The 27,938-nt window shown below is 56.1% G+C and overlaps 1 protein-coding gene across 1 annotated transcript; it reads left to right on the forward strand.

Annotated features, from left to right (window-relative positions):
- The first annotated feature begins 1,624 nt into the window (after nt 1-1,624).
- Nucleotides 1,625-27,875, forward strand: PRRX2 (paired related homeobox 2). The gene is given in 5 exon segments (XM_056352917.1): nt 1,625-1,822; nt 1,824-1,902; nt 23,233-23,417; nt 23,592-23,770; nt 24,336-27,875. Coding segments are annotated over 5 exon segments (744 nt in total). The 5' UTR covers nt 1,625-1,657; the 3' UTR covers nt 24,472-27,875.
- The last annotated feature ends 63 nt before the right edge of the window (nt 27,876-27,938 follow it).

Genomic DNA, 27,938 nt, shown 5'->3' on the forward strand with positions numbered 1-27,938 from the left:
TGCACAGCATTTCCCAGGGACCGCGTGCTGCTGGGGACCCATCCAGCTAGGTGCTGGGCAGAGGTTAAACACCCATCCTTGGGGAGCCATCCCAAGGGAAGCAGGAGCAGAAAGTGATGTGACACCAGCCTGTAATTTACATAGCCAAGGGGGGAAGAACCAAACACCGGAGCTGACTCCTAGAATGTTCCTAGGGCTAATAAATTGGGCCAATAGGGCCAATAAATGGACCCAAGAAAAAAGGATGGGGGCAGGGAGGTTGGGCCGTCTTGTTTGCACACTGGAGGAGCCCCCCGCAGAGTCAGAGAGAGCCAAAATCTGCCTTCAGCTACACCCCTTCCAAGCCGGAGAGCTCTGGGAAGCTGCTTCCCTATCAGGAAGATCAGATTTGGCAGCGCTGGTTGGATTAAAAATCTGCACGCCTCTGACTTGAAGGGGAAGAGAGCACAAGAAAAGCTTTTGACAAATGTTAAAATAACTCAGCCAGGGGTTTGCCTCCCTCGGCGGTGCTGGAGCAGGGATGTTTATGAGCTCAGAGCTGGGCTGCAGCAGCCCATCTCCGAGATTTCACATCGAATCCTGCGTGCACGCAGCCCTGTCCATATGTGCCTGCAGCGGCGGGCAGGAGAGCACGTTGGAGTCGAGGGGAAGAAATACTAACCGCTAACCTCTTCGATTTCTGCTCATCGCCCTGCGGCCAGCCCTCGCCGGACACCAGCAACCAGCCCCAGCCTCTGGGTCTGCCTCCCTCCCTCCCACCACCACCACCTCCATGCGTATATGTGTATATATATAAATATATATATAATTTTTAAAGAGGGAAAACTCCTTTTTCCTCTCCCGGTGGCTGGTTTTCATTAGGGAGGTTTCTTTCTGAGCCCAAGGGAAGCAGCCTATGAGTTTTTAACTGTGGTGCAGGACATAATTATCTCATTAAGGCGAGAGAGCCAGGCTTTTCCCAGGAGAGGTGACCTTGCTCTGGGGTTGATGGGGACCGGGGGTGGGTGGGTGGGGGGTGGAGGGGTGGGCTGGAGGTGGAGGGGGGCCATGTCCCCCGCTAACCTGCGGGTCACCTTTCCCTCAAGCCCCATTTGGGGCTGAGTTTCTCCAGCCCCTCTACTTCCCTACACCCCCCCACCCCCCCCCCGGAGCGCAGCCACTTACACTTGTTGATAGAAGCACTTAAAGCCAGGCTGGTGGGGGGAAATGATGTGGATAGGGTAATAGGGGGGCAACAGTGGGTCTCCCTCCCTCTCTGCCCCCCCCCCCCCCGCCCCTTTTCCGCGCCTTGGCTGCCGGCGGTGCTCGGCCCCTGGCAGGGGGGCAGGTCGCCGTGCCGGGGAGGGGGGGGGGGGGCGAGGGGCCGCCCCGCTCGGCTCGGAACAGGGGCGTTTGTTTGAACAGCTCCAGAGCAAAGAGCTGGGGAAGAAAGTTTGGGCTGGGAGCGTGGTTTTTTCCCCAGACGTCAGCACAAGGCGGAACGGGCTGGGGAGGGAGCCGGACTCACAGGGCAGCCGTGATTTCCCCCCCCCCCCCCTTTTTAAGAAAATTATTATTTAAATTTTTTTATATTTTTTTTGGGGGGGGGGGGGAAGGGGAAAGGGGCCGGGGAGCGGCCCGGCATCTCGGGGTGGGCTACGGGCTGGGGGTGGGAGCCATGGACTCGGCGCCAGCTTTCGCCATGGACAAGCCGTTCGCCCCCGGCACCGTGCGCGGCCCGGAGCCGCCCGAAAACCCTCAAAGCCGGAAAAACTTCAGCGTGAGCCACCTCCTCGACCTGGAGGAGGTGGCAGCCGGTATGAACGGGACCCCCCCGGCCGGTCCCCCCGCCCGCCGGTGGCGGCAAGGCCATGCCGGAGCCGTCGGGAGGCAGCAGCGGCAGTGAGGCGGCGCCCCAGGACGGTGAGTCCCGCCGCCCCGGGTGGGTCCCCCTCGGTGCGGGGCAGTTCTGGGGATGGGGTGTCCCCGGCGTCCCCCAGGCCGGGCTGCAGAACCGCGGTGCCCCTGCGCAGCGCCGGGCACCGCGGAAAAAAGGGTGTTGGTATCCCCTCGCGACGGGGTGGGAGGCACCGGGATAGCGGGTGGAGGCGAGGGGTAACCCCCGTCGGGGCGAGCTGCGGGGGTGCCGACACTCCGATGGTTGGGGCAGAGGGACCCCGCACCGGGGAGAGAGGGCACATGGACCCCGCACCGGCTGCCTCCCCGCCGGCACCGGAGGTGGCGGGTATTGGACGGTCCCGGGCAGCCCCGGCGCGCCGGGGCTGCGCGGCCCACGGGGTCCCCCCCTTCCCCCGGGGCTCCCCGCCTGGGTTTCCGGGCCCGGGGAGCGGAGGCGGCCCGGCGGGGCCGTGGAGACCGGGACGTAGCGGTCTTCTCCCGGCGCCCGCCGCAGCACGTTTCCGGGCCGGTAGCACCGGCAGCGACGGGCCGGCGGGGACAAAGCCGGGGCTGGAAGAGGGGACGGGGATCGACCCGGGACCCGACTTCGTCGTGCACGGTCTGGCAGCTTTTAACGCTTTTTTACCGGGACAACCCCGCCTGCCCAGGGACTCCGCGGCTGCAGCCCTCGCTGGGCTCCGTGCATCCTTCCGCGCCGCTCCGCAGGCCCCGGCGCATCCCGGCTCCCGTGCCTGGGGCGGGGGGCGAGGAGGATCCGCCCCGTCCCTGCGGCAAAGCTCCGGCCCGAGGGCGCCCGGCAGCCCCCAGAGCCCTCACGGAGCCGAATGTCCCCTCGGGGCACGGGGGGGAGATGGGGATGGGGAAGGAGAGGGGGTGCGGAGCATGGGGTGGAGATGCAGCCCCACCACACCTCCCCACGGCCCGGGCCCTGGTGCCCACCCCGGGGCACTCTGCGAAGTGGCATCCCCCAAATGTGCCTCCCGACTGGACTTTGGTACCCCGAGCTTGTTTTCTGCAGCCCCTGGGGTGCAGCCCTGGGGTGCTGACGGCCCTGCCGAGGGCTTAATCCGCACCTGGCCGGGGTGCCCAGCCCACCCAGGAAGCTGTGCCAGTGAAGGGGCTCAGCTCACCCCAGAGGCTGCCCAAGACGTGTGGTGAGGGGCTCCTAGCAAGAACCCCCCTCCCCCACAGGGTGCTCCCCACTGTCCCCTCCCGTGGCTTCCACATTGTGTGCAGGTCTGAAGAATCTTTCTCCTACCCACATCTGACTCCCTGCACAACCTCCGTCCTCCATGGAGAAGGCCTGCTGAGCCTCTGCTTGGGATGCTGAGGGGTGGGTGAGGCTGGATGCTGCTTTCTGGGATGGTATCTGGTATTTTTGGCATTGTTTCCCATCCTCTCTCCCTTTCCCTTGGGTTTTATTTGTACTTCTCGCAATGCCTTTGGGACTGTGGTGAGGTTTTTGCCTGCTGATGGGACTATACAGGGGGACAGTATGCCATGGTGGGATCACTGCAGCTTTTGGAAACCCAGCCCAGCCTGCAGCAGCCAGCTCATCTCACAGGCCTATTTGCAAAACAGCAGAGAAACTACCCACCTTGCTGAGCTCCTACTGCACCCCAAAGAGGTTCAGTGGGAACTGGGGGTGATGGAAATACCAGAGTGAGAGAGATTGAGAGAGAGAGAGAGAGAGGAAAGGGAGCTGGCTGATCCCCACAAGCCCATTTTTCACCCCAAAGGCCCATTCCTCCTGGGGCAGAGGCCCTGTGGGGTTTGGCCAACTGATCCTAGCATCGCTGGACCACGAGGGATATTTTCCATTAGCACCTGTTTCAGTGAGGTTGCAGGGATGAAGACACCGGCAGCATCTGGGATGTTCTGACAACCCATCCAGGAGTGGAAGCATTTCTCCCTGTGATCTCACCTGGAGGAAGAAATACCTGAGTGATGAGAGCTGGGAGCAGTAGGCAAGAGAGCAAGGAAACAGAGAAGAAATCCTGTGTGCATGCAAACATCAGCTTGTGAGACCCGTTACCCACTGCCACTGCCTTAACTGGGATGCAGTTTCCTAAACTGAGATGGGGAGACCCTAAATACCAGGCAAATGCCCTGCCTTTGCAAGCATCAGCATTTTGCTACACATCTGTGATGCTTTCGGCATCAGTGTGGTGACAGCAGAGGAACTTTTACTGGTAACGTTATCTTTTATTGGCATCCTAAAGTAAAAAAAAAAAATCTCTCAGCATTTTCTCTCATCTTCCTCTTCACAATCATGGCTTTTTCTGCCAGATGCAAGTTTGGAGCCCTGCAGGTCACTGGCAGTGGGTTTATTATCAATGCAAATGGGCCCCAGTACCTGAGTGTCTCTCTGCGGGGTGTGGCTCTGCGCTCTGCCTGGGAAGCCATTATCAGGGTCATCGCACTGGTGAGTTGGAGGAAGAGCAGCCCCGAGCCTGCTGTGATGCTGCTGGCACCCCCTCCGCCGGGCAGGTCTTGCCGTGGTCTGGGGGGCCACGCTGGCAGAGCTGGCACAGGGCTGCTTTAGGCAGCCCCAGGCTGTGCTCAGCAGACTGCAACCTCAACAAAATCCTCTCCCTTTTCCCAGGTGGCCGCAGCAGGAGGAGGCTTCTGTTCCAGAGGCTGGCAGAGCCAGAGAAACTTGGGGTAGGGTTTTATTCTTTGCAGAGGGGGATTCAACCCCCTCCTGCTTTTACTCACCGTTCTTAGCCCACAGTCCTCCCCACTGGGGCGGGTGGCTGGGGACAACCCCACATCCAGGGCCTTGAGCACATCTCTCCTCCAGGAGCAGCCCCTGGCACATCCCTTCCTGTTGGCATCGAGGACCAGAGCTGTCCCCGCCTCCCTCTCCAGCCAAGGGGGCTGCTCAGCCCCTGCCTTGGCCCCAGCCCCAAAGTGGCCCTGAGGGCACCCAGTGCATCCACATGGGAGAATGAGTACAAATATCTGTGCAACGTGTTGCTCTCATGGCACCCCAAAATTAAGAGGCAGAAATCCCACAAGCCAGGCGAGAGTGAGGAAATGCCAACAGGGTGGTGCAGGCTTGTCCCCATCCTCATAGTCATCTTCATTCTCCCCTGGAGCCATGCAGCAGTCTCCCTTCGAAAACCTTCTGCACAACTTCTGAGGTCTTGAAAGCTTGTTCACCTCCTTTCATTAGACTAACAAATAATGTGTAACGCGAAACATCTGTTAACAACAGCCCTTAATGTTCTCAAGATGATAAAGCAGGAGGGTAATTTTAGCCAGCAGGCCTTGACTGATGGCTTTTCAAACAATGAACTTACTTTTGGTGCCGCCTGGGGATGGGAGAGGGAGTCGGGCGCTGGCTCCAGCGGCTGCTTCAGGGCTGAAAACTCAAAAAAGCCACTTTTGTCACAGCTGGGCTTGGAGGAAGGACTGTGGTCCCTCCAAGGGGATCCTCCAGCATGGGGCATGCATGCATTGCCCGTTTGGCTGCAGCCAACGGGACTGGGCGATGGCATGGGGAGATCTGGTGGCCCCTGGGCATCCCATTTGTAGAACAGCTTCTGGGGCCCTTTCCTCACCCCCCGGGGCAACAGGGACCCTCTGACCCATGCTGGGGCTGTGGGAATGCTGAGCAGAGCAGTGATGGAGTGAGAGGAGAGGCTACACCTGAGGGGGCAGAGGGGATTAAGATGATGTTACAGGAAATTGGTTTTGGTTTAATTTCATAAACGAAAGCAGTTGAAAAGGGAGAAGCATGGCAGGGAGGGGCAGGGACCTGGTAACAGAATGGAAAAGGGGAAGGGACTGGCTTTTGGGGTCAAGCAGTGGCTGATTGCCCCAAGCAGCCCTGTTGCTGCTCCCAAGGCTTGGGCACCTTCTGTGGGGCAGAGCCATCCCAGCTGATGTCCCCATGGTGGCCCAGCTCAGGGGCTCTGCTAGTCCTGGCTCATGGGACACAATTCGGCTGTGCTTCTCTGCCTTTCCAAATGCTGCTTGTCCCTGCTGGATGGGGGGCACAGCTCGGGGACACCTTGGCCCTCCTGGCTGCATGGGCAGGAGGCAGCTCTGTAACACCACGACTGCTGAAAAAGGGCCAGGATGTGCCTGTGGGGATCTGCCTTCCCTGGGACATCTGTGCACGTACACGGCTTGGCTGCAATTACACTCAGCATCATTGACTTGTGGCTGACCCCCTGTGCCTAGCTCAGGGCAACACAAACCCGTGGGCCCAGCAAGGTTGGGCCATGGGCATGGGGAGCCAGCCAAGACCCCCCTGCCTCATAACCCTGGACCTGTCACACTCCTTTCTCCAGCATGCATCTGCTTTCTGTGGCCCCAAAAGTGCTGGAAATCTCCCAAACTCCTCTGCTAGGAGGCTTGCTGTGGCTTCTGGATGACTGCTCAGGGAGGGACAGGGCTGCTGGGACCCCGACTCAGCCCTCATTGGTGGGAAGAGGCTTTGAGAAGCATCTGATGGACCTGGCTGCAGCTCTCCAAGGAAAGGCTCTTGTGCTTTTGTCTCCCCACAGGATGGGACAGCTGGGGTCCCTGCTGCTTGGGGTGGCACTGTGAACTGCTTACCCCAGCCTGGGGGGATGACATTAGGATGTGCTGGGGTGGGACATGACCCGCCAGTGGGCAGCAAGGCTGGGGTGCAGGGTTTACAGCACCTGTTGTCCCTCACTGGTCCCCAAAACAGCATCAGTTGAGGGTGCCTGGGGGCAGGAGCCCCTGTCTGTGGCATCCTTCCAAGCTGGCAGACCTTCTGCAGGGTCCTTGGTGGGGATGGTCTCCATGTGGTAGAACCAGGAACAGTGGCATCCAAAGCAACGGGGGAGGCAAACCATCTCAGTCCTTGTAAGGCCAGCACAGCCAGGATGGGTGGCACCAGGACAGGAGCCATCTTTGCACGGCCATGACTCTGCAACTAGATGCCACCTTCACTGTCCCCAGTGCCTGCCTGGGGACATCCCCCTGCTTGAAGGGCTTTGAGGGCTGCAGACACAGAGACAAGGGTGTTTGTTTTTTTTTTTTTTTTACACATAAGGATGATGCTCAAGGGGCTGCTTGAGTGGGACGGTCTAGAGGGGAGGGGACAGCATAGCCAGGCCTTGTACCCAAGACCAGCAGTTGCCCATTGCATGATGCCAGCAGGTCCCCAGTACAGCATCCATCAGTGCATATTGAGTAAATGCCAATTAATCCGGGTGGGAGCTCCCTGCCCCAGCCCACCTCCCAACCCTCCACGTTTGTTTGCGCTTAGTGCAAGGCCGGCAACAGGCAAGGGATGGATGGGGAGCCTGACGTGTTCTGGCTCACCCAGACAGTTTCCAGCCATGCACAGGGAGCCTGGTCTATCCCAGTCAGGAAAAAAAGGGGCTAGGGGAGGGACCCACCCCCCACCCTGCACCCCCCTGGGCTGCTGCAGGGCACAGGGGACAGTCCAAACTGGCAGTGTGATCCCTGCAGGCAGGCTTCGGCCCCCCTGACTGGGGACCCCCGCCACCATGGCTCTCACCCTGTGTCACTGCCATGGGACCCACTGTCCTGCGGGTGGTCCCCTATCACACAGAGGAGGAGAAACTGGTTCCCCAGGTCTCACTGATCCAAAACCCACGGCCATGGTGGGGCAGGGTGGGCAGGGAGTGGTGCTTTTCTTATGGTGCAGGCAGGACAAGAGGCTGAGTTAGGTCACAGGCCTGCCAAAACCAGCCAGAGCAGCATAAACAGCTGCCAGGCACAGGCAGGGAGGGAGGGAGGGAGGGACCCTGGGGTGGGGGTCATGGCTGGGAGACCCCAGGTCTCACGGGGTTTCTGGCATGGGGCTCACCCTGCTACCACTACTCTGTGCTTCTCCGTGCCCTCCAGCTCCAAAGGGCGACACTCACTCACCATCCTGCTCCTCCTGCAGTGACACCTGCTCACCATCTTGCTTCTCCCTGTGTGCTGGAAGGATGCTCTGTGCCCTGGGGTACAGTCAGGCTCTTACTGACTGGTGGCACCTGGCTCCAATTTGGGGAAAATCTGTACCCAAATGGGCTGAACACATCCAGCTGGGCTCTGAGCTCCCCCACCCCAGTTCAGGGGGCTCTGGGTTGAAGTGGGGAATTTTGCAGCCCCAGGAAGGAGCCCTGCTTGCTCAGAGTCCTCCCCAGGGGTGCAGGAGACCTACCAGCACATTTTTTGCAGCATTTGCAGGACTCTGTGGGGTCCCTGCACATGTTTGTATCTGTGCCAGGAGAAGCTGCTGCCAGAGGGTAAAGAGAAAAAAAACCCAAATCAGGGCCTGGGGAGATGGGTCCCCTCTTGCTGGGGAAGCCTGAGAGCAGAGCAGCTTTAGCCAGGCCGGGAAAATCACTTTCCTCCCCACTTCTCGCTGCTGGGATTTTTCTCCCCTCAGCACCCCCAGTGAGCCAGGTTTTTGAAAGGCATCACCACCAAGGATGCTCATTCCCACCCCACTTTCCAGCAGGGAAAGGGTGCAGGAGCATGGGACAGAGCTGCAAAAGCTACTGCTCGACAGGGTCTGGAGGGGACAGCAGGGGGACACTGGGCTTTGCCCCACTCCCTTGGGAGCCCTGGCAGCACCCACTGATGTGCTTTAAGCCCCAGCAGCAGCTCAGACACCCCTGTGGCACAGCCATCCCCAGCACAGGAGGGTGCCTGGGCATGGGGACACCTTGCCTGTTCCCCCTGGGGCTGTTATGTCTAGCTCAACCAGGAACAGCTCAGTGCAAGACTATTTCCCCTGTCCTTTTGGGCTGTTATTTCAGGGAACAGGGCTGATTCACAGGAAAAATATGAAATTTCGGCTCAGCGCAGCCAAGATGGGTGAATTTCAACGAATCAGCATTTTAAGAGAGCCTGGGTGTGTGTCTGTAGCTGGGAGGCTGATGAAATGATTTGGGGCTTTGAGGCTGCCTCGTTAGAAACCCTCCTCTCTCCCAGGGAGTGGGGCTGATCACTCCTTCTCCTGGGGCTGATTCCTTTCAACCATGAGGAGTTATCCCCCCCGAGCTGTAAAAACGTTGAGCTGAAGGGATGAGGTTTGAGTCAGGATGGGCTCTGGGTGCTTTGGGGCTGGTAGAGGCTTGATGTCCACAGGCTGGCACCTCGTCCCCTCCCTGCAGTGCAAGCAGCAGCTGGAAGGAGTTATCCCCCACTATGGGATCCCTGAGCCACGGAGCAGGCTCAGGGCATCCTTTAAAATGCCGAGGCAGTAGGTTGTAGCCAGGCTGAGCTGGGACTGGGCAAGGATTTAGACCAGGCTTAATGCAGATCAGGTTTTTTTGCTGGCTGGAAAAAGCAACTGGGAGAGGGTGCAAGTGTGGCTGGCAGAGGCAGCTGTCCCTTGCCCAGTCCTGGTGCCTGTGCAGGGCCAGCAATGCCCAGCTGAGTCAGGAAGAATGGGGAAAGCAAACCTGGTGGAGGAAGGGCTGATCTGGAATTTCAAGGTGGTTTTCTGATGCCTGTTGGCCAGCGCTGCCCCAGCACTGCAGAACTGCTTTGTAGGCCTCCACATTTCTGAGAATTAAAAAAAAAAATCCCACCCTCACCCTTGAGGCATTCCCAATATTTGTGTCTGCCCAAGGGACACATGGCTGCAGGCGATGTTTTCCAAAAACTTCCCACGGCAGTGTAATGAAATGTCCTGTCCACACTCAGCAACCCTCATGGAATGCTTCTCTGCCCTGTGCTTCCCCTGGGAAAACCAGCCCCAGCACTGGGACCTGCTGGGGGCATTACTGGGGGTGCAGGGGGGTCCGGCTCCTTCTTGCTTGGCAGCCCCTTGCCCATGGACAGCCCATGCTGGCAGCTCCAGCTGCGGGTCCCCTAGTAGAGAGTTGGGGGTTAAATGGGATGCTGATGTCGGAGGGGCTGGGGGAAATTATCCCAGCTCGGAGGGGCAGTGACACCCCTCTGGGGACATGAGGGGGACAGATGGAGTCCCCTTTACCACCCCCCCTTCCCTGCAGCTCTGCTGGCAACTGCCCCATCTGTGCATGCTGCTGGGGTGCAAACAGCAGCTCGGGAGGCCGCAGGCATTAATTGGGCAGGACGTGTAACAAGGCCGCCGTGCTGCTCCTTCACCCCAGGGCTGGGGGGCCAGCAGCCCCTGAGAGCCAGGGCAGGGCCGGGGGTGCAGCTCAGGTCCTGGGGGGACGCCGGGCAGGCAGGGAGCCTTCAGAGAGCGGGCTGCTGGCCCCCTCCCCTTCCCTCCTCATCCCCCTTTGGAGTGCATATAATAAAGCAGCTTTTCAGCTGTGGCTGCAGTGATAGATCAGGAAGAATTGTATGAGTCTATTAAAGTCTGTGTGTCTCTGAATGGAGACTGTGGCTAAGCCAGGCGCCAGGCTCGCGCATTGAACCAGATGTGGAGAGGCGCCATCCTTTCCAGCCACTGAATCTGAGAGGCTGCAGGCTTCACACGCAAGGAAACTGGAGTGCACATGGCAGGGGAGCCGGGGGAGCGCCGGGGAGCACATGGCAGCGCTGGTGCGAGTGGGGCGCTGGGGAGGGGGCAGCGCCCAGGCCCTCCTCACAGGCACGGGAGCTGAGCCTGGGGGCTGCGGGGAGCAGCCCAGCTACAGAGCTGGAACAGAGGGGCTGGCGCAGCAGGTTGTGCTGCCCTGGGCTGCGGGCTGCACCCCAAGTTGTGCAGAGCATTGGTGGGGCCGGGTTGTGCTGCACCTGGAGCTGTGCAGGGCATTGCAGTGTGTGTGTGTGGGGGATTGCATTGCACCCCAAGTCATGCAGAGGGACTGCATTGTACCACAGGCCATGTGGCACATTGCTTGGGCGGGGTGGGAGCCACATTGCACCCCGAGTTGTACAGAGCAATGCAATATGTGTATGGGGGGAGCTTCATTGCACCCCAAGCTGTACAGGGCATTACAGGGGGAGGGAGTGTTGCATTGTACCCTGGGTCACACAGGGGAATTGCATTGTATCCCAGGTCATGTTGGTCATTGTTAGGTGGGGGGACTGCACTGCACCTCAAGCTGCCCAGTGCACTGCAGTGTGTGTGTGTGTGTCATTGCACCCTGAGCTGTGCAGGGCATTGCAGGAGCTGGGGACGGGGAGGGGTGTTGCATTGCTACAGGGGTGTGTTGGGGATAGCAGTAGCAGTGATGCTGCAGGGGAGCACACAGGGGGCCCCATACACAGTGCTGGGCGGGCAGTGGGGAGCAAAAAGCCTGGTCCGACAGCAGCACGGCTGAGGAGGGTGTGGGATGGGGTAATGGGCAGGGACAGCTCTATCACCAAACCCACCGGTGCTGCAGGGCTGCTCCTGCCTCTGCCTGCAGCAGCCTCCTGTGGGTCCAGGAGAGAGAAAGAGAGAAGGAAGGAAGGGAAGCGAGAGGGAAGGACAGAAGGAAAGCAGGATGCTGTCCTGCCGGGGACAGCCGTGGCTGGCAGTGTGGGGAACTGGTTGCCCCGTGAACTGGGATCCTGTGCCCCCAGAAAAGGTGTGAAGCAGAGTCCGTCTGTGGGGTGCTGTGGAGGGGACATTGGTTATGTGGGGATGGCCACTGGCACGGTGCTGCTCGGGGCCATGCTGGGCTAGGCTCAGGCCAGGGTGGCCACCACACTCCCTCCTCACAAGTTTCACTTTTTCAGCTGGGCTTGCCACATGGCTGTAATTTGGGGGTTGTAAATACCTCAGGGGAATTTTTAAATTAAAAAAATAACTGTTTTCATTTAAATTAAAAGACACTGAAGCATTTCTATTAGTATTAGAGGTTTATAAAACTTAAAACAAATGTCGAAACTAAACTACCAGGCACTGTCCATTTTGCAAAGGCCTTTGCATGTTCAGCACAACCTGGTTGGTTACCCGTTGAGGGTTAAGTTTTAATGGGATTTATATGAGAGCACCTGGAGGTCCCTGACCCACACCTTGGGACCCTAACCACCAGTGCCACCATGTCCCTGACTTTGCTCCTGGCTCATTTTGGGGGCCTTGGCCAGCTGGGTGCTGGGATCATGGTCCCCAGTGTGGCAAGATGATGTTTGGGCTCCCTGGGGACCCAAAGGGGATGAAAGCTTGGGGTGATGAGGATGAGGGTCTCAGCTCGACTGGGCTTGCAGAAGAGGGACCTCGATGCAGCTGCCCCTACCCTGGCATCTCCAAGGTGTCACCTGGTGTCCTGCCTGTGGCTGGCACTTGCCCCCAGCAACCTGCCTGCTGTACTGTCCCCGCCATCCATTTGATTCCTTCCATTCCCACTGTCCCCGCCACGCACAGCTCTGCTTTAACCTGGAAACAGTTAACCAGGCTGGGTTTAAAAAAAAAACAAAATACGAGCCACTTATTAAAATGAATGTTTTACAATAAATTTGGCGAGAGGCCACCGACCTCAAATGAAAACCAGACAGGAGGACAGCGATGCTGCTTGCTGGCAAGGGTTTCCAGGACGTCTGTGCGTGCAGGCACCCACAAGAGTCCTCCTTAGAGCAGTGGTGGGATGGGGTCCCAGCTGGGGGCTCACAACCATCCCACACCCTGGCCAAATGTGCTGGTGTCCCAGGGCCCAGGGACACTGGCTGACAGCCGTGGGACAGGCTCAGCAGGTGCTGGCGCTCACTGATAAAATGGGTGCTAGGTGGCATCTTGGCCTCAGTGTGAAAAACACCCAATTGGCCTCAAAAAAGGGAGGGGAGATGGGGTGGTGGCAGGAGGCAGCAGGAGGGGACACCGTGGGGATTCCCACCATTCCCCCTGGTCCCTGCCTGTCATCTTCCCTCCGCCTTGGCAGTGACCCTAATGTGATGGGGTCTGTGCTTTAACCTCGTGGGCTGGTGTTGGGTTTCCGTGCCAGATGCCATTGGGGCTGGCTTGGTATGGGCGTTTGCTTATTAAATTTCAAGAAACCACCTTTTTTGGGGGTGGGGGTGGGTGGGGGGAGACGAAGGCTGGGATTGCCATGCCAGGGGTCCCTGGCTGGGAGCCAGCCCTCTACACAGCATTCCTGCTATGCAGCTCTGGCTGATTACTTTTGTTTTAAACACTGTGCAACAGTCCCAGCAAGCTCTTGACACTGTGATGGTCTGAGGCACCCATCATCCCGTCCCACTCCCAGCCCCTGGGGAAGCCCACTTTGCAGTTAAAGCTGAGTTTTCAGCAGAGCTTTGCAAGTGCAGGCGGGTGCTGCTCTCAGGGCTGGTGCTTGCACAAGTCTCATTAGCGTTAACTAATTACACATGGCTGGTGCCCTGCTGAGAAATCATGTCACCTGTTATGACAGGTGGCCATGTGCGAGCAATGTTGGTATCTCTGCAGCTGCGTCAGGGATGCACCAAATTGTGCCTAAAATGTTTGCAGTATGGGGAGAGAAGAAACATCTGTTGTGCTCAGCCCCAACGCAGGACAGTGGGGTCTGTCTGTCCTGACATTGTCCATCCTGGCATCACCTGTCCCTGCATCCCACTCGCCAATGGCTGTGGGGGGCCACCGTAGCCATCCCCTCTGCCCAGACCCCTTAGCTGCAGTGCCCGGGGCTGACCCAAACCCCAGCATTTTGGCAGTGGAGCCCAGGCTGGCCATTTCCCTGCACTGCAGAAGCCCATTCACACATCTGTTAACCATCACCAGCCCTGCCACTCTCCATGCTCAGCTATTTTAATGCATGGCATAACCGGTGCTGGGAAAGCAGGGAGGCTGTGTCCTGGGTAGGTACCCAGGGGCTTCGTCCCCTGGGGCATCCTGGGGTGCTACAGCAGTGTGAGGTGCAGGACAGCCCAAGCACTGGTCTTGTCCCACTCCAAGAAGGTCTCGTGGCTGGGAGATGAAAGCAACCCCCTGCTGGTGAATGCCTCCTCACCAGGGATGCTCCCAGCCAGCGGCGGCTGGGGGAGAGCCAGAGCCTTTTGTTGGTCCCCAGGCCTCTGCCGTGGGGGCTGGCAGATTTGTGGGAGAATAAAATTAAAATTCCTGCTCTCCCGTCAGTCAGTGCCACTCTGTACTTGGCCCGGCTTGGTGCTTCAAACCTACCATTGTGCCTTTCCCCGAGGCCCTTGGCTGTGCCATGAGGGCTTCAGCTTGCTCGGCCAAGTGGCTCCTGCCACCCCTGGCCCCATGGCCGCGAGCATCTGCTCAAGGAGCCCTTCGGTCTGACACAGTTCTCTGAGCACCCCTGGGCGATGCTGGGAGCTGTGGCACAGCACACACCACATCCCTGTATCTACCCTGTTTCCTCTCCCTCTGGCATTTGCAGGGGACATCCCAGAGCAGCACCATTGTGGCTGAGTTTTTGGAGGCTCTGTGTGACCCTGGCCCCTAGACAAAGGGGGATCCTACAGGGGAGTGAACCCCCTTGAGCTGCATGTTCCCTTGCTGCAGGCAGTGAAGATGCCAGACTCTGCCCAGACCCTGACCACACAAAGCCGACTGCAGTGTCCAGCCGTCACTGCCACAGTGCCACTGTCCCCAGCAGACTTGCACAGACAACAGACCTGTCCCAAGAGGCTTTTCTCCTCACCCTGCCATCCTTTAGGGGGAAACTGGGGTACCTGGCAGGGAGCAGCACCCCAGCTCACCTGCTGCTCCGCTCCTCTGTGGTTCCATCCCTGCAGAGACCTGACACAATGGAGGCGATGGCGGCACTGGAGCCGGGACAGCCCATTGTGACAGGCTGTGGTTGCAGCTTCGTCCGTGTGCACAGGGTGCTCTTGGCAGCTCCTGAAAGTGCTTTGCCAGGCTGTGGTCACACGCTGCATGGGCATGGCCAAAGGAGGGAATTTTTCACTTGCAGATCAAGCCCAAGGGATGTGCTCGGCACCCCGGGTCCCAGGCTTGATGCTCTGGGCTGGTGCCACTCATCTGCAGGCACAGCCAGGCAGTCTGATCGCTGTGGCCCTGCACAATGGCCCTGGCTCCCAGGGTGCGTGGGAGCCAGGTGGCTGGGAAAGGGTAGCAAGAGGCTTCACTGAGTCCTGCACCGGGTGCCAAAACTGCTGCAAGACTTTAAAGGCTGTTTCTGTATCCGTTGTTTCAGGGGATGCTGATGGTGCCAGGATCTGTGGTCTGGATCCCACCACAGGGTCGAGGCTGGGGCCAGGATGTTGGGGTGCATCCCAGAGCTGGTGAACCTGGCAGTGGGGTCTGCCCCAGTCCCCTTCTCTAAAGGTCTCTCCACAGGCAGGCAGTTCCCACTCCAGGTAAAAGGCAGGTGATGGCACCATCTCCCTCAGCCACCTAGGAGAGTTGGGGGCAGAACTTCTTGTACCGCTCAGCCCTCTCCCACTGAGCTTCACAGCCAAAGATGTTCCCCAGCCCCTTCCTGAGGCTTGATGACATCCCACCAACCCTGCCTCCTCCTTCAGGGAATGCAGCTGCAATTAATTCATTAAACACTTCTGCTGACATAGAAGCTGGCCATGCCAAAACACTGTTCCTGGGGCCTGGCCTCAGCTGGGTGAGCGCCGCACTGGGCTGTGTGTGAGCCTCCAGCCGGGGCAGGAGGGAGTGTTGGGGAGTGTTGAGCATGACAAAGCCTTGGGGATTTACCTGTGGCAGATGACTGCAGCCCCATGGATTTCACCAGCTTTCAGCTTTTCAGTGCATCCTCTCTGAATCACAGCACACAACTGGGCTGGCCAGGTCTTCACCTGCCTTCTCCAGCATCTGGTTTCCCTCTCATCATCCCCTTCTTCCTTCATCCCCTCTCTTCCTCCCCTCCTCACTGTGACCTCCTGATCTTCTCCCTCTTGTGTACTTGGGCTTAGCAGCAGATAAATCACTGCCGCCCTTGCTGGAGAGCCAGTTTTGAACATGCTCACAGCTTTTGCCAGTGAATTTGGTGGCTGCTGCTGGGCTGGGACCGTCCCTAAGAGAGGCAGTGTCCTGTGACATGGGGCTTCCTCTTTCCAGGTTCCTTCTGGTCCCAAAACCCAGCTAAGCATCATGTTCTCACTGTGTTTACTGCACTAAAGATAGGGATGACCCAAAAAAAGGCTTCAGTGCTGCCATTGGGTTGCAAGCACAGGTTGGACACATCCCCACTGGGATGCAGGGATGCTGCTGGCTCAGCTGGCTCTCCAGGAGCTTCCTGGCTTGCTCAGGCTTTCAGTTGGACATGCTGCAGTGGATGCTCAGGCACCACACACCATCCCTAACATCACTGCCGAGCAGCAATTGCAGCTTCTGGGGGTGCAAGGGGAAAAGCCTCCTGGGCTCGGGGGTTCAGGTTCTGCATGGAGCATCCCTGGGGTTGCAGCACTCTGGGCAGAGGCCTCCCAAAAGTTGAGTGTCCGTGCAGCCAGGGGCAGCAAACCGTGGCACTGGGTGGTTTCTGGCCGGTGCAGCAGCAGTTCTATAACCATAAAACAGTCTGCTGCTGCCTGTCAGTGAGCACAGGCTAAGGCCCTCCCGGGACAGCCTTGGCCTCTTTCTTGGTCCAGGCTTTTGCTGCTCCTTTTTAACAGAGACACTTTTCCCCCAGCAAAACTGGCAGCCTGTAAAAACGTGTCAGCGTTTCAGTTTTTTCACAATTAATGAGGTGAAACATCCTCGGAAACATTTCGCTGTAATGTTTCTCCAGTAGCTGAGACTTGCCCCTCTCTTAAATTTTTCATGTACAGCACTTGAGCTGAGAAAGTTTCCTTCGGACTCAGCACATTTGGACCCCCCCCCAGTTTCAGTCCCGCCCCCCCCCAAGCCTCCGGCATTCCTGGGGTCTTCACGAGGCTGGGGCTGGAGGGGAGCAGGGAGCAGCAATGGCCTGGGACAAGGAGGTCAGAGGGAGGGGCTGGCAGCCCCCATTCCCCAGGGACACCCAGTCCCTTGTGCCTGCAGGTTGTTCCCAGGATGGGTTTGGATGTCCCAGCATTGCACTGAGCAAAGACAGGTAGGGCGCGTAGGGCTTGGTGGTGCCAGGGGTCTTCTCCCCTGGGTAGCAGGGTGAAACCACCCAGAAAACGGAGCTACGTTGATACGGTTTTGCCCCCAACCTGCAATGTTTTGTTGGTCCCGTGTACCCAAGCTGGGCTCACTGGTGCGTGCAGGAAAGGCAGCTCAGCTGGGTGACCCAGCACAGAGGGGCAGCTTCTGAGCTGCTTCTCAGCCCCCCCGGGGCTTCCCGAGATGGTTCGGGGAGATTAAGGACCTGTAGTGACACAGGCACCCTCCACCATTGCTTCTGCAACAAACCCTGTGCAGCCTGCGTTGGCGAACAGGGACAAGCCCCTAGCTCCCCTTTGGCTGGTAGAGCATCCCTCCTGCCATCCCTTCGTGTTGCAAAGCCCCAGTGTGGCCAGGTAAACACCCCCGGGGCTCCCAGACTGTCCCCTGCTGTGTTCCAAGACAGGGCAGCACTGGCAGTAGCTGCTGGAAAGGGGGTTCAGCCGTACTCAGTTGCCCATGCACCCCCATGTCACCCCTTCAGCTTTGAGTGTCTCGGCTGAAGGTTATAGGATAAAAAGGAGGCGGAGCTGTTGGACACCATGGAGGGGCAATTCCCAAACCCAAGATCTTTGCTCCAACACTGCTTGCCACAATTCAAAGGGAAATGCTTCCTCCCCATCGCATGATTTAGAGGAACAAGTTAAACAATTACACATGAAACTTTGGCGGACATCATCGCCAGAGCTCTCCTCGCTTCCCCCAAGTGTATAAAGGGAGTCCACATGTTTACCAAGAGAGACCATGGGAGAAACGAAAGACATTGTTTTTCCAAAGGATTTCTTGGCTGTAAAAGGCCTCCACCACCCTGCGGCTTCCCTGATGAAGGTCCAGCGTTAATTTGTTAAATCCACATCAAGTGCCCAGAGAACCCGTTGTTTATTTTTGCTAATTCAGCCGGCCGAGATCAAATTGGGGTTTTATTTGTTAAGGATAAACCTTAATTAATAAAAGCTATTTATTTGGTTAGAGCCGGCTGCAGCCTGAGGGTCAGATATGCCATGATCATTATTTCAAGTAAAACAAACCCAAAATGTCTCTCAACACTTTGAAAAACATAGAAACTTAGAGGGTTGAATTTATTTGTCTTAGGAAGAATTTACAGCTAATTCCCTCCAGGCTATTTCAACCCTTAAATTATACCCAAGAAGAAAAAAGGGGGAGAAAAAATGCCATTCCAGGCCGAGAAGGGAAGTAAATGGTAAGGCAGATTTGATCATTTGGCTGGGGAGGGGGTGAAAAATTTAAAGCTTAAAAGGTCTTTGGCAAACTGCTTGCAAATAAATGGAAAGCGTGAAATAATTTAACGGCAGAAAACTGTTTGGGGCTCCAGGGTCTATGGAAAATTAAACACGTTGGAGGAGATGTAGCCTGGGTTTTTTGCAGGAGAAGGTTGAACTTGCTCTCTCTTGGCACAGGCCCTGAAAAAGGGGGGTATTTGTACCCCAAAGCCAAGCATCAGAGCTGGAGCCAGCAAAACCTATCTCAGGATGTGGCAGTGCACGCGGGGGGGTGGTTTGCAGCAGCATCTAGGGGAGAGACAGTGGCTTACAGTCAGCAGAGATGACCATCCAGGTCACAAGGACACTGCTAGGCAAACACTGCACTCTGGGATGAGTATTTTGCAAAGAAATCCCCCAAACTGGGAGTCCAGAGGGGAGCTGCCCCACAGTGGGAAACAGCATTGTTGGCAATGGAGCCCACCACTGAAAACCATCCTGAGGGATGAGCTGTCCTGCCAGAGCATCCCTGCCTGGGGATGTTGTGGTCCCCAGGGCTCAGACCTGTGAGCAGCTGGGATGTTAAATGCTGGTTAGGTCTGGATCACAGCTGCACAGAGGTCGTTTATCGCTTACTAATGGAGGTTGTAAGTCAAAGCTGAAGTCTTGGTGGAAATCTAGTGAAAATTACCTCTTTACAGCACTCGGTGGCTGCTGTGTGGGAGGCTGGGGGCCCTGCCAAGTGTGGGGTCCCCTCATGGCAAGCCCAGCACCTGAGCTTCAGCAGCTGAAACCCACTGAGTCCTTCCTATGGAAAACTAAGAGAAGCACAGAGGGGAAAGTCAAGAGCTGGAGAAGTGGGCTTGGTTGGCGCTGAGCTGAACCAGCACAGCTCTGACCCAGCAGTACTGGGGTTGTTGCCTTTGCGAACGAGGCAGGACCAGTCACTCCCCAGTTCTCGGTGGCAGGGCAGCTGTCTGGCCCAGCACAGCACAGCACAGGCTTGCTAGCATCAGTATTCCTGCACAGAGGAGGGTTTTGGGGTGAGCCCCAGCACCCCACAGCAGCCGTAGGACAGAGTGCCGGCCCCCTGGCTGCCCGCAGCTCTCAGGCAGGCAGCGTTGCCTGCAGTTGGGCATCACAGAGAGGAGGCTGGAGGTCACCCAGGCTGCATCCAGCACCCCAAAATTCATCCACATCACAGAGATAAAAAAGACTTGTGTCTTTTCTAACACACTGGCTTTTTTTTGTTGAAGCGCACTGGTCCCATGCTGCTCTGTGCAAAGCCCCTGCTCCTCCCTCTCCTCATCCTCCCCCACATGTCATCTTTTGTTCTTCAGTAACATTATCCCCCATTTTACCCCTTCCACTGCAAACTTTTTTTCCCCTTTAGCGGAAATTGCAGTCAGTGGAAGATAAATACACTGAAGGCAAAGATGGCAGGGGGATGGCTCTGGAGTCCCCTCTGACCTCGGGGTTAAACAATCAAGCCAATACCTCCAGTTGTGCCCCAGAAAAAAACCCAAAATATAACTGACAAAGGCTTTCTCCGTAACCATCCCTAGCACTGCTTTGGGGCAAAAGACGGACAACAGCAAGCTGGGTTTTAACTTTGTGCAATTACAAACTCTTATTCCTGGAAGCCCATTGGGTCAGGGAACTGGTTTTTGATTTCTCCCATCAAGGTGTCAGCAGATCTGGCTAAACCAAATTCCTGCAGTTGGGTGGCAGCAAGATGGCAGGGAGTCTTCAGGGGACTCAACCCATCCCCTTCCCTGTTCCTTCTCCAGGGCCACAGAGTGCTTAGCGATCCTTATTTCTGGAAAGTGGATTTGGGGCTATTAAAGCATCTCTGATAGAAGCGATCTGGCCTAACTTTGCACACTGTAAACCTGTCAGACAGGCCACCAGCAATTAGGGTAGCATTTATCTGGTCCTACAAGCCTGTGATTCCTGAGCTAATGGGGAAAAGGTGTTGATCCATTACCAAGGCTCATCCTTGAGCGGAGCTGAGGACCCAGGCAAGCACCCCAGCTTGTGGTGCACTCCTGCAGTGCAGAGATGGGGTGGAAAATGAGGGTGAAAATTAACGTAGTAGATAACTGAGCTGGAAAGCAAAGGGTTGGGGGTGGGGTGGGGATTGGGGAGCTCTGAGCTACGTCAGAGTACAGCATGCTTTAGGGAAGGTGTGAGTAGGTGGGGAAGGGGTTTTGGCCACCAGCATCCTCTGAGAAGCTCCCTGGAGCATTGCACAGGATTTTATGGTGCAGAAGAAGGTCCCTCCATTAAAACCAGCAATAGGGGATGAACAAAATGCCCCAACCCAGGCATGGTCTAGGGCTTGCAGCTGTCCAAGTACCCAGGAACTGCTGGCACCTGGATGCATCCTGACCCAGTTCCAGTCTTAAATCTCCATCCCAGCACGCCTGCCAGCCCCATTCAGGAATCGCGCAGCACCAGCTGCATCCCACAACCATTTAGCTCTTGCCTGCATAGGTTTGGGGAGATAGAAGCCAGCCAGAAACAGGGCCAGATCCTACAGAGCTGGTTTGAGAATCTGAGAAACTTCTCCTCCTCCTCCTTGCTTTCAGCCAAATTAGAGTGGGTGAGAGAAGCCATCACTTATGGAAAAGTCCTACAGCCAGATTTTAAATCAAGGACAAAACCAAAAGGGATTTAAATTTTATGTAGACATTTACTAGGGTTCTGTTGAAATTTTTGCCAGTTAAAGGGGGGAGGGCAGTGGGTGCCCTTGGTGATGGCACTTTTTGAACTGAGCCCTATCTTATAATTTCCCTAGAAGCCCTATGGGGTGGCCATAAACCCACAAGGAAATGTCTGTCACCCTGTCACACCCTGTAGCTCCTTCCCAGCCGGATGGTTCCCATTTCAGTCCCAGGGCCCCGGAAAACTCCATGGCTGGACTTCATGTATTTTAATCTAGCGGTGCATTAGCTTGCTGAAGGAAAACAGGACCAAAAAAGGAGTTTAACTAAAAGGGGCAACTGGAAAGCAGAGACTGGCAGAACATTTGAAGCTGCAGGAACAAGGGCTGGAGGGAATCTGGAGAATTTTATTTGTGAGCCTTTAAACATGAACAGCAGTGAAGGGCAGCCTGTGGTTTCCTGGCCAGGGAAAGGGCCTCAGACCTGCAGGTATTTCAGGCACAGCACCATCCGTCTTGTCTTTACCCAACCAAGAAGGCCACGTCCCAAATACAAGAGTACAGGCTGTTTCCAGCCGAAGGGATGGTCAACCAATGTCCTAATGCACCTAGAGCACAATAGAAGACCCAGAGAAATGCTGGCAGCTGCAGCAAGGCCCTGGGAGGTAGATCGTTTTCCTTCCCTTCCCATACAGGGATGCTCTCCTTTTCCCACAGTCCCAGCAGTTTGGCCCCATCATGGCCAAAACGATGCAGCATCCCTGCAAGTGCCTGGGAGATGGGGAACAGGGCTGGTGGTGGTGCCCAGGTCCCACATCCACATCCCTGCATTTTGTCCTTCCAGCGCAACTCTCCTTCCCTTAACAGGTCAGGGTGCTGGAGGCCCTCAGCACTCCCAGGCCCCAGCACTGGTCTTCACTGTAGCAAAGCACCAGAGAAGTCATCTGCTCTTTCCAGGAGGCCACTGCCAGTAATGGAAATACATTTAATTCTTCCTCCTCTGCCGCATCCCCTGCCCTGGCTCATGTTTGGTACTGGAATGCTGTTGGTGGCATCAGCTAGCAGCATGGTTTTCAGAGAAGGGTGTAAGGAAACTGCAGTAGTTTGAGCTTGAATCTTGCTTTGGACAGAAGGTGATTAGTCCCAGGGACAACCTTCCAGCAGACTCTTCGGGTTTCTCTGGTCCTCAGGGTTCATCTCAGGATGGGACAGCCCTTGGGAGTGGCATATGAGGCAGGAAGGGCCCTTAGGGACTTGATGGGGAACTTGGTGGAGGTTTCATGGCTGGAATTATTCAGAATTAAGGTCCAAGAAGGTTTTTCTGGCCTTAAAAATTTTGGAACCCATAGTTTTCTCCTCCTCAACAGCTTGGTGGTGTCTTGAAGCAGAAGAGTAAATTAATATCCCTTCCTATAGATTGTTACTTGCTCAAGTATCATCTGAAAACTTATTAAATATGTGCAGTGTATCAAGATAGCTTATTAGCAAGTATTTATTTCTTGAGCATATTTAGGGAGCTGTAATTCCTGCCATCACAGCCTCTGCAATGGTATAGCGCAGAAAACCCCAATATAACCCCACTATGAATCAGAATGTCATACAACTATTAACATTTCAAATAATTCCAAAATACTTTCCCACCAGTAGGTACAGATTGGATCCAGATGCTCTATTAACTGAAAGAGTAATTAACCAGTACCTCCGTAAGGAAGAACAACAAGACGTGTTCCGTGTGAAGTCTTTGCAGGCAGCTGACTGGGTATCTCAGAAAAAGACTTCATAAACTTATCCAAACCTGATGATATTAGTGACAAAGAGGAGATTAATCTCAACCTGGCTGAAAGCCCAAGATCAATACTGAGAAACCAAACTACGCCCTCAGCTTCATGTTTCCATGAGCCAGCGGAGCCAGAAATAAACACTGCAGAGTCTGAGCTCTGCAAGATGCAGTGGTATTTGTTCCTAGCTCCAAAGACCAGGGCTGGATGAGCAGGTGCTCAGCTGCAGTCCTGTGTCACCTTGGGGATGTGCCACAGCTGGGTCTTCAGGGGGTGCTGGAGGGCGGAGCCAAGACTTACATCTCAGAGATGTTTTGCTGCTGAATTTCCATCGCCATCCATGAAAACTTGACCTAAACCCTTAGTAAGAGCCAAGCCCCAGACATCCTGTGGATGTGTCCCTGTTGCAGGTAGGCTGTGAGACGCAGTCCCAGCAGTTTGGGTCAAGTGCTGCCCCAGAATCCACTGAGAATGGCATTCAAAAATCAGGTCCAGGTGGCTTTAGCCAGGTGTGAAACCACCACAGGTCTTTGCAAATGTTAGGTTTAGCCCTAAGCTCCAGCAGGTGCTAAAATAGGTTTTGATTCTCATGGAGACCACAAGGTTGCACATATGCTGCTCCTCACAGAGTCCCAGGTGCCCACAGGGAGCACAGCTGGTACTGAGCAGGGCAGTGCAGGCCCCTAGGAAGACTCGAGCCTGGCTGGGTCCCCATATGGGGTCTTCAGGGTCTCAAAGGGGTCTGGCTCTCATGTGGCCTCTTCTGTGCTTTCCCCACAGGTGAGAGCCTGAGCCCAAGCTGTGGCGGAGCCAAGAGGAAGAAGAAGCAGAGGAGGAACCGCACCACCTTCAACAGCAGCCAGCTGCAGGCTCTGGAGAGAGTCTTCGAGAGGACGCACTACCCCGACGCCTTTGTGCGGGAGGAGCTGGCGAGAAGAGTCAACCTCAGCGAGGCAAGAGTCCAGGTGAGCAAAGGTTTGTGTGGGAGAAAACAACACCCTCTGCCTTGTCGGCCGGTGAGAGCAGGGACTGTCCGCTCTCTCATTTCATCCTGCACATGACTATGATCAGTAGGACAGATGCTTGGGACGTTCCTGCTCACGCCGGGTCCTCGCTGACCACCTTCCTTCTCTGCACAGGTGTGGTTTCAGAACCGGAGAGCCAAGTTTCGCCGTAATGAGAGGGCAATGCTGGCCAACAGATCAGCATCACTCCTCAAATCCTACAGCCAAGAAGCAGCCATTGAGCAGCCCATGGCACCGCGGCCCACCGCGCTGACCCCGGAGTATCTCTCCTGGACCAGCACCTCCCCGTACAGGTAGGTGCAGGTGCTGGAGAAGCTGGGGAGGATGTGGCCACAGGACAGGCTGCCCAGGATCCAGCCCACCACCATGGGAGCGCAGCCCTGTGCTGCTGTTGAGGACGTGGGGAGTTTTATGGGGCCAAAAGGAGCTTGTCCGGCTTTGCTTTGGGAACCTGTTTCAGCCCCATCTGAGCATCCCCTGCCCGCCACTGAACAGGCTCCCCTGCCTCCATGCATTTTGGGGCTGGAGGGGGGCCCCTGGCCCTCACAAGAGTTTCATTTAGCTTCATGCTAATCCTTCCCACATCTCAGCATAGGAGGTGGCATGGATCCCTTCTGGTTCCCAGCTCTCCATGTCCAGCTGTCTTGTCCAAAATCTCAAGGCAGGGCCTCCTGGTGCACAGTTTGAGGGGTTCCCATGTGCATCCAGCCACATAAAAATGCTGAAGCCTTGACTGCTCTTGTGGGAGCTGTCTAAGAGGGGACAGCCAGTCTGGCCTGGGGAGCCAGCAGGACTGCATGGCACACGGGGACTCCTTCGTGGGCCATGCCTCATTCCTCTCCTGCTCCCTCCCCACAGCACTGTGCCCTCCTACAGCTCCAGCGGGACTGCAACGCCCACCCAAGGGGTGAACATGGCCAACAGCATTGCCAGTCTGCGCCTCAAAGCCAAAGAGTTCAGCCTTCATCAGAACCAGGTGCCAACTGTGAACTGACCAGGGCAAAGCCCACCTCATGGCCTCATTCCAGGATACAGCGTGAAGCTCCTGTGCCAGTCCAGGACGAATCTGCAGCCTGCCCAACCCACATGCCACTCATCCAATGTGTCAGCACCTCTCCTCTCCTCTTCCCTTTTGAAGGTAGAGTCAGTCCCAGGACAGAGTGGCACATAATTATAGCCACATATGGAGCAAACTTGGTTAGAAACTTGCTTTTCCGCGCACCCTTATAATAAAAGGCTATATATACACACACATACCCCCCACACGCTCTTCGAGGACAGACAGACTTGCCAAGGAAACAAGAATTTGCTTCCAAACATGGGAGGATCTTGGACTATTGGATTTGACCAATTTGGGTATCTCACCCAGAGAGCCAAAGAGTTATTGGGTCTTCTCCTCCCGCAGGGACAGCGCGCAGCAGTGGGAGGATCAAGAGCCCCCCTTTCTGCCAGGCTGTGACTCGCGGCGCTCAACCGTGCGTGCCGAAGCAGACCCGCACATTCACCTCTCTGTGCATCCCCAGCCATGGTGCTTGGGAGAGACTTTGGGAAGCTGACAGCTCACCCCTGCCACAGCCGATCCCAGCCAGCCCCCTGCACACCACACTGCCTACATTTAGGAGCTGCCTATGTCAATGGCATCAGGCTTTCCTCCTTCCCAGAGGAGTGAGGAGGGCTGGAGCATCTGCACAGACTTGCTCTGAGTCTGTGAGCTCTTCTGCAAGCTGGGGGGAGCATTGCTGATCCCCAGGCAGGCACTGTTGCCCTGCCTTGGTGGGTTTGTGAGCGATTCTGCAGAGCCCCAGGTCATTGAACCGTCCCAGGGAAAGAGAAAATTGGAAAAAGCTGTTGGGTTTCAGCTGAGTAGGCGGCTCCCAGTGCTTCGTGCCAACGGCAAAGCAGGCTTTGCCTTCCGGAGGCACAGCCTCCCCATCGGCAGCTCCACAGATGTGTGTGGGGGTCTGGGGCTGACTCCATGGGGGTGGGCTTTTTTGGTTTTGCAGAAAGGAAATGGTTTCCCTCTTGTCCCACCCCGCTGTGCAGCTTAATGAAGTTGCAAGGTGGGATGTGCAGGGGGATGGACACAGGGTGTGCAGCCTTGCCCCAGGCTGGCACTGCCCCAGTCCTTTGCCCACTGAGCCACAGAGAGATGCACCCTTCACCTTCCCCTACCAATACCACAGCACCAGGGGACGAGCTGGAGTGATGGAGGTTTTACCCTGTGGACAAAGCTCTCTGGGAACCAGACCACCCTTTCCTCACTCACCACAAAGAGCCACCAGCTCAGGTGGGTGGCTTGGATGGAGAAGACACCAGCCCTTCTTGCCTAGAAGGGCTTAGTCCCACTGAGGACTGTAGCAGTAGATCTGAGAATGAATACAACAATTGCTGAGGTTCTTCCTCCACACAAACATCCTCCAGTGTGTGACACCAAGGCTGAAAGTTTTCCAACTACACATGTGCCCACCCAAGTCCCCACCGCTCCCAGGAGCATCCTCTCCCTTTCCCACTGCTCCCTTTCACACTGCAGCTGTACATGGTACCCAGTGGCTGCAGCACTAGGACCCTCAGCTTCACCCCAGGCAGCTCTTGCCCAGGGGGACTCACTCAGCACCCAGAGCTGGAGACCTGGCGGTAGAACCAGGAAAGCAGCACATCTCTTCTGGTTAGGGATGAAGCAGCCCCTCCATCCTGCCCCCAGCCCCAGCTTTCTCTGCTCCCCACAGTGCAGCCTCCCAGCTGGGGACAGCTGCCTCCTCCTCAAGCACAGTGGGCAAAGAGGGGGCACAGCCTGACTGACACTGCCCACCTCATCCAGGGAGCAAAGTCACCCTAAATACTCACCCTGTGCCCCACACCCCTATTTCCAGGGCCAGTATCCTCCACCATTTCCCATGCCAGAAAGGGAGCACACAGCTCCCCATGCCACAGTGAGACACCACAGAGACATGCCAGGCTGGGGGGAAGATGGATCCACTGTGAATCAAATCATTTGCCATGAGAAATGCAGCTTGGGGCGGGAGGAGGGGGCTGGGGAGGAGGTGTTCCTATTCCCATGGAAAGCACAGGGCTCTTTTTTCGGTTATACAAGATGAAACCACAGGGATATAAATGTCACTGCCTCTTTGAGAGCATTAATGAAAATAAACCCATTTAATAGTTTGCAGATGCCGTTTCTGTAAACCTAAAAAAAGCAGGGAATAAATATTTCTTCACTAAATATCTATATGTATATATATATTTGAAAACATTTGCTCCTAATCTTAGGCCCCTCCTTCACCGTGCCCTTGACAGCTTATCACAGCTTGTCAGTCAGCGCTGAAGATTCACCAAGACAAGATACAAATTGCACCCATGGAGGGGTAGCAGGACAGAGGGATTATTGTAATCTAAGCTCCCTCTCACCCTTCCTATTTGTACATTTCAATTACTTGTAACAAGATCCACGGTGGATTTTTTTTTTCTCCTCTTCTGCATGTCTGTGTTTTGGAAATTTTTGTAAGGTTTTTGTAAAAACAACTCTTGTGAAATAATGGAGGAATAAATATTTTACTGAGTAGAGACATGTCTGCGTGTGTGACAGGGACATGGCTCTTTCCTTGCTGGCCGCTGTGGTTTCCCCACCTGCCTTAGACAAGCACCATGGGCAGGGGACCCGACAGCTATGACAGAGCCACCTTCACCTGATGTCATGGTGGCACCTCACAACTTCTCCAAGACCTGGATTTCATCCCAGAGTCCCAAACAGCAAGTGGCCCACATGCCCCAGGAGAGGAGCAGGAGCCAACAGCTCACAAATTCCCCACGAAGCAGCAGCTCATGTTAACACCAGCCCCAGTTCACACCACAGCTCTGGGAGCAGCACCCGACTTTCCCCCCAGCAGCAAGGGAATGGGCTGAGATGGGATGCGGCCAAGAGCAGGCAGCAGAGCCCCTGGCTTCTAGGTGATCAGGCCAAATCCAGCACTGCAAATTAGGGGAAACCTATAAACACCAATTGATGCTCCACAGACATTAGGGATGAGACAACCCATCCTCTTGGGACAAGTGCTCATCAGTGACCCCAGCAGAGACCACCACAAAGTTATCGCACAGCCCTGGGAGCCAGAAAGAGGCGACACAGAAGTCTGGACCTGTGCAGAGAATTGGAGGCAGCGGAGAAATAAGATTGTCTTCAACACATCATCACTGCCTGCACACCCAGGTACTTGAACAGATGCTGCTCTGTCAAGCACACAGACTTAGTAAGGGCTGGGTGAACAAGCACTGGGAGCCCAAATCAGCACTAAATCCTGCTCTTTCAGGCTCCATTCCGTGCACCAAGGAGGGCATTAACCTTGTGGGCTGCAGGCTGGGCACCGATGGGGCACACAGGCAGAGAGTCAGGCTGAAGAGGTGAGAAGATGTGGGACCTGAAGGGCAGCCCAGCCTCGCTGGGGGCTCAGCAGAGCCTCACAGGTG

The sequence above is a fragment of the Falco biarmicus genome, chromosome 9, assembly GCF_023638135.1.
Source record: "Falco biarmicus isolate bFalBia1 chromosome 9, bFalBia1.pri, whole genome shotgun sequence".
NCBI lineage: Eukaryota > Metazoa > Chordata > Aves > Falconiformes > Falconidae > Falco > Falco biarmicus.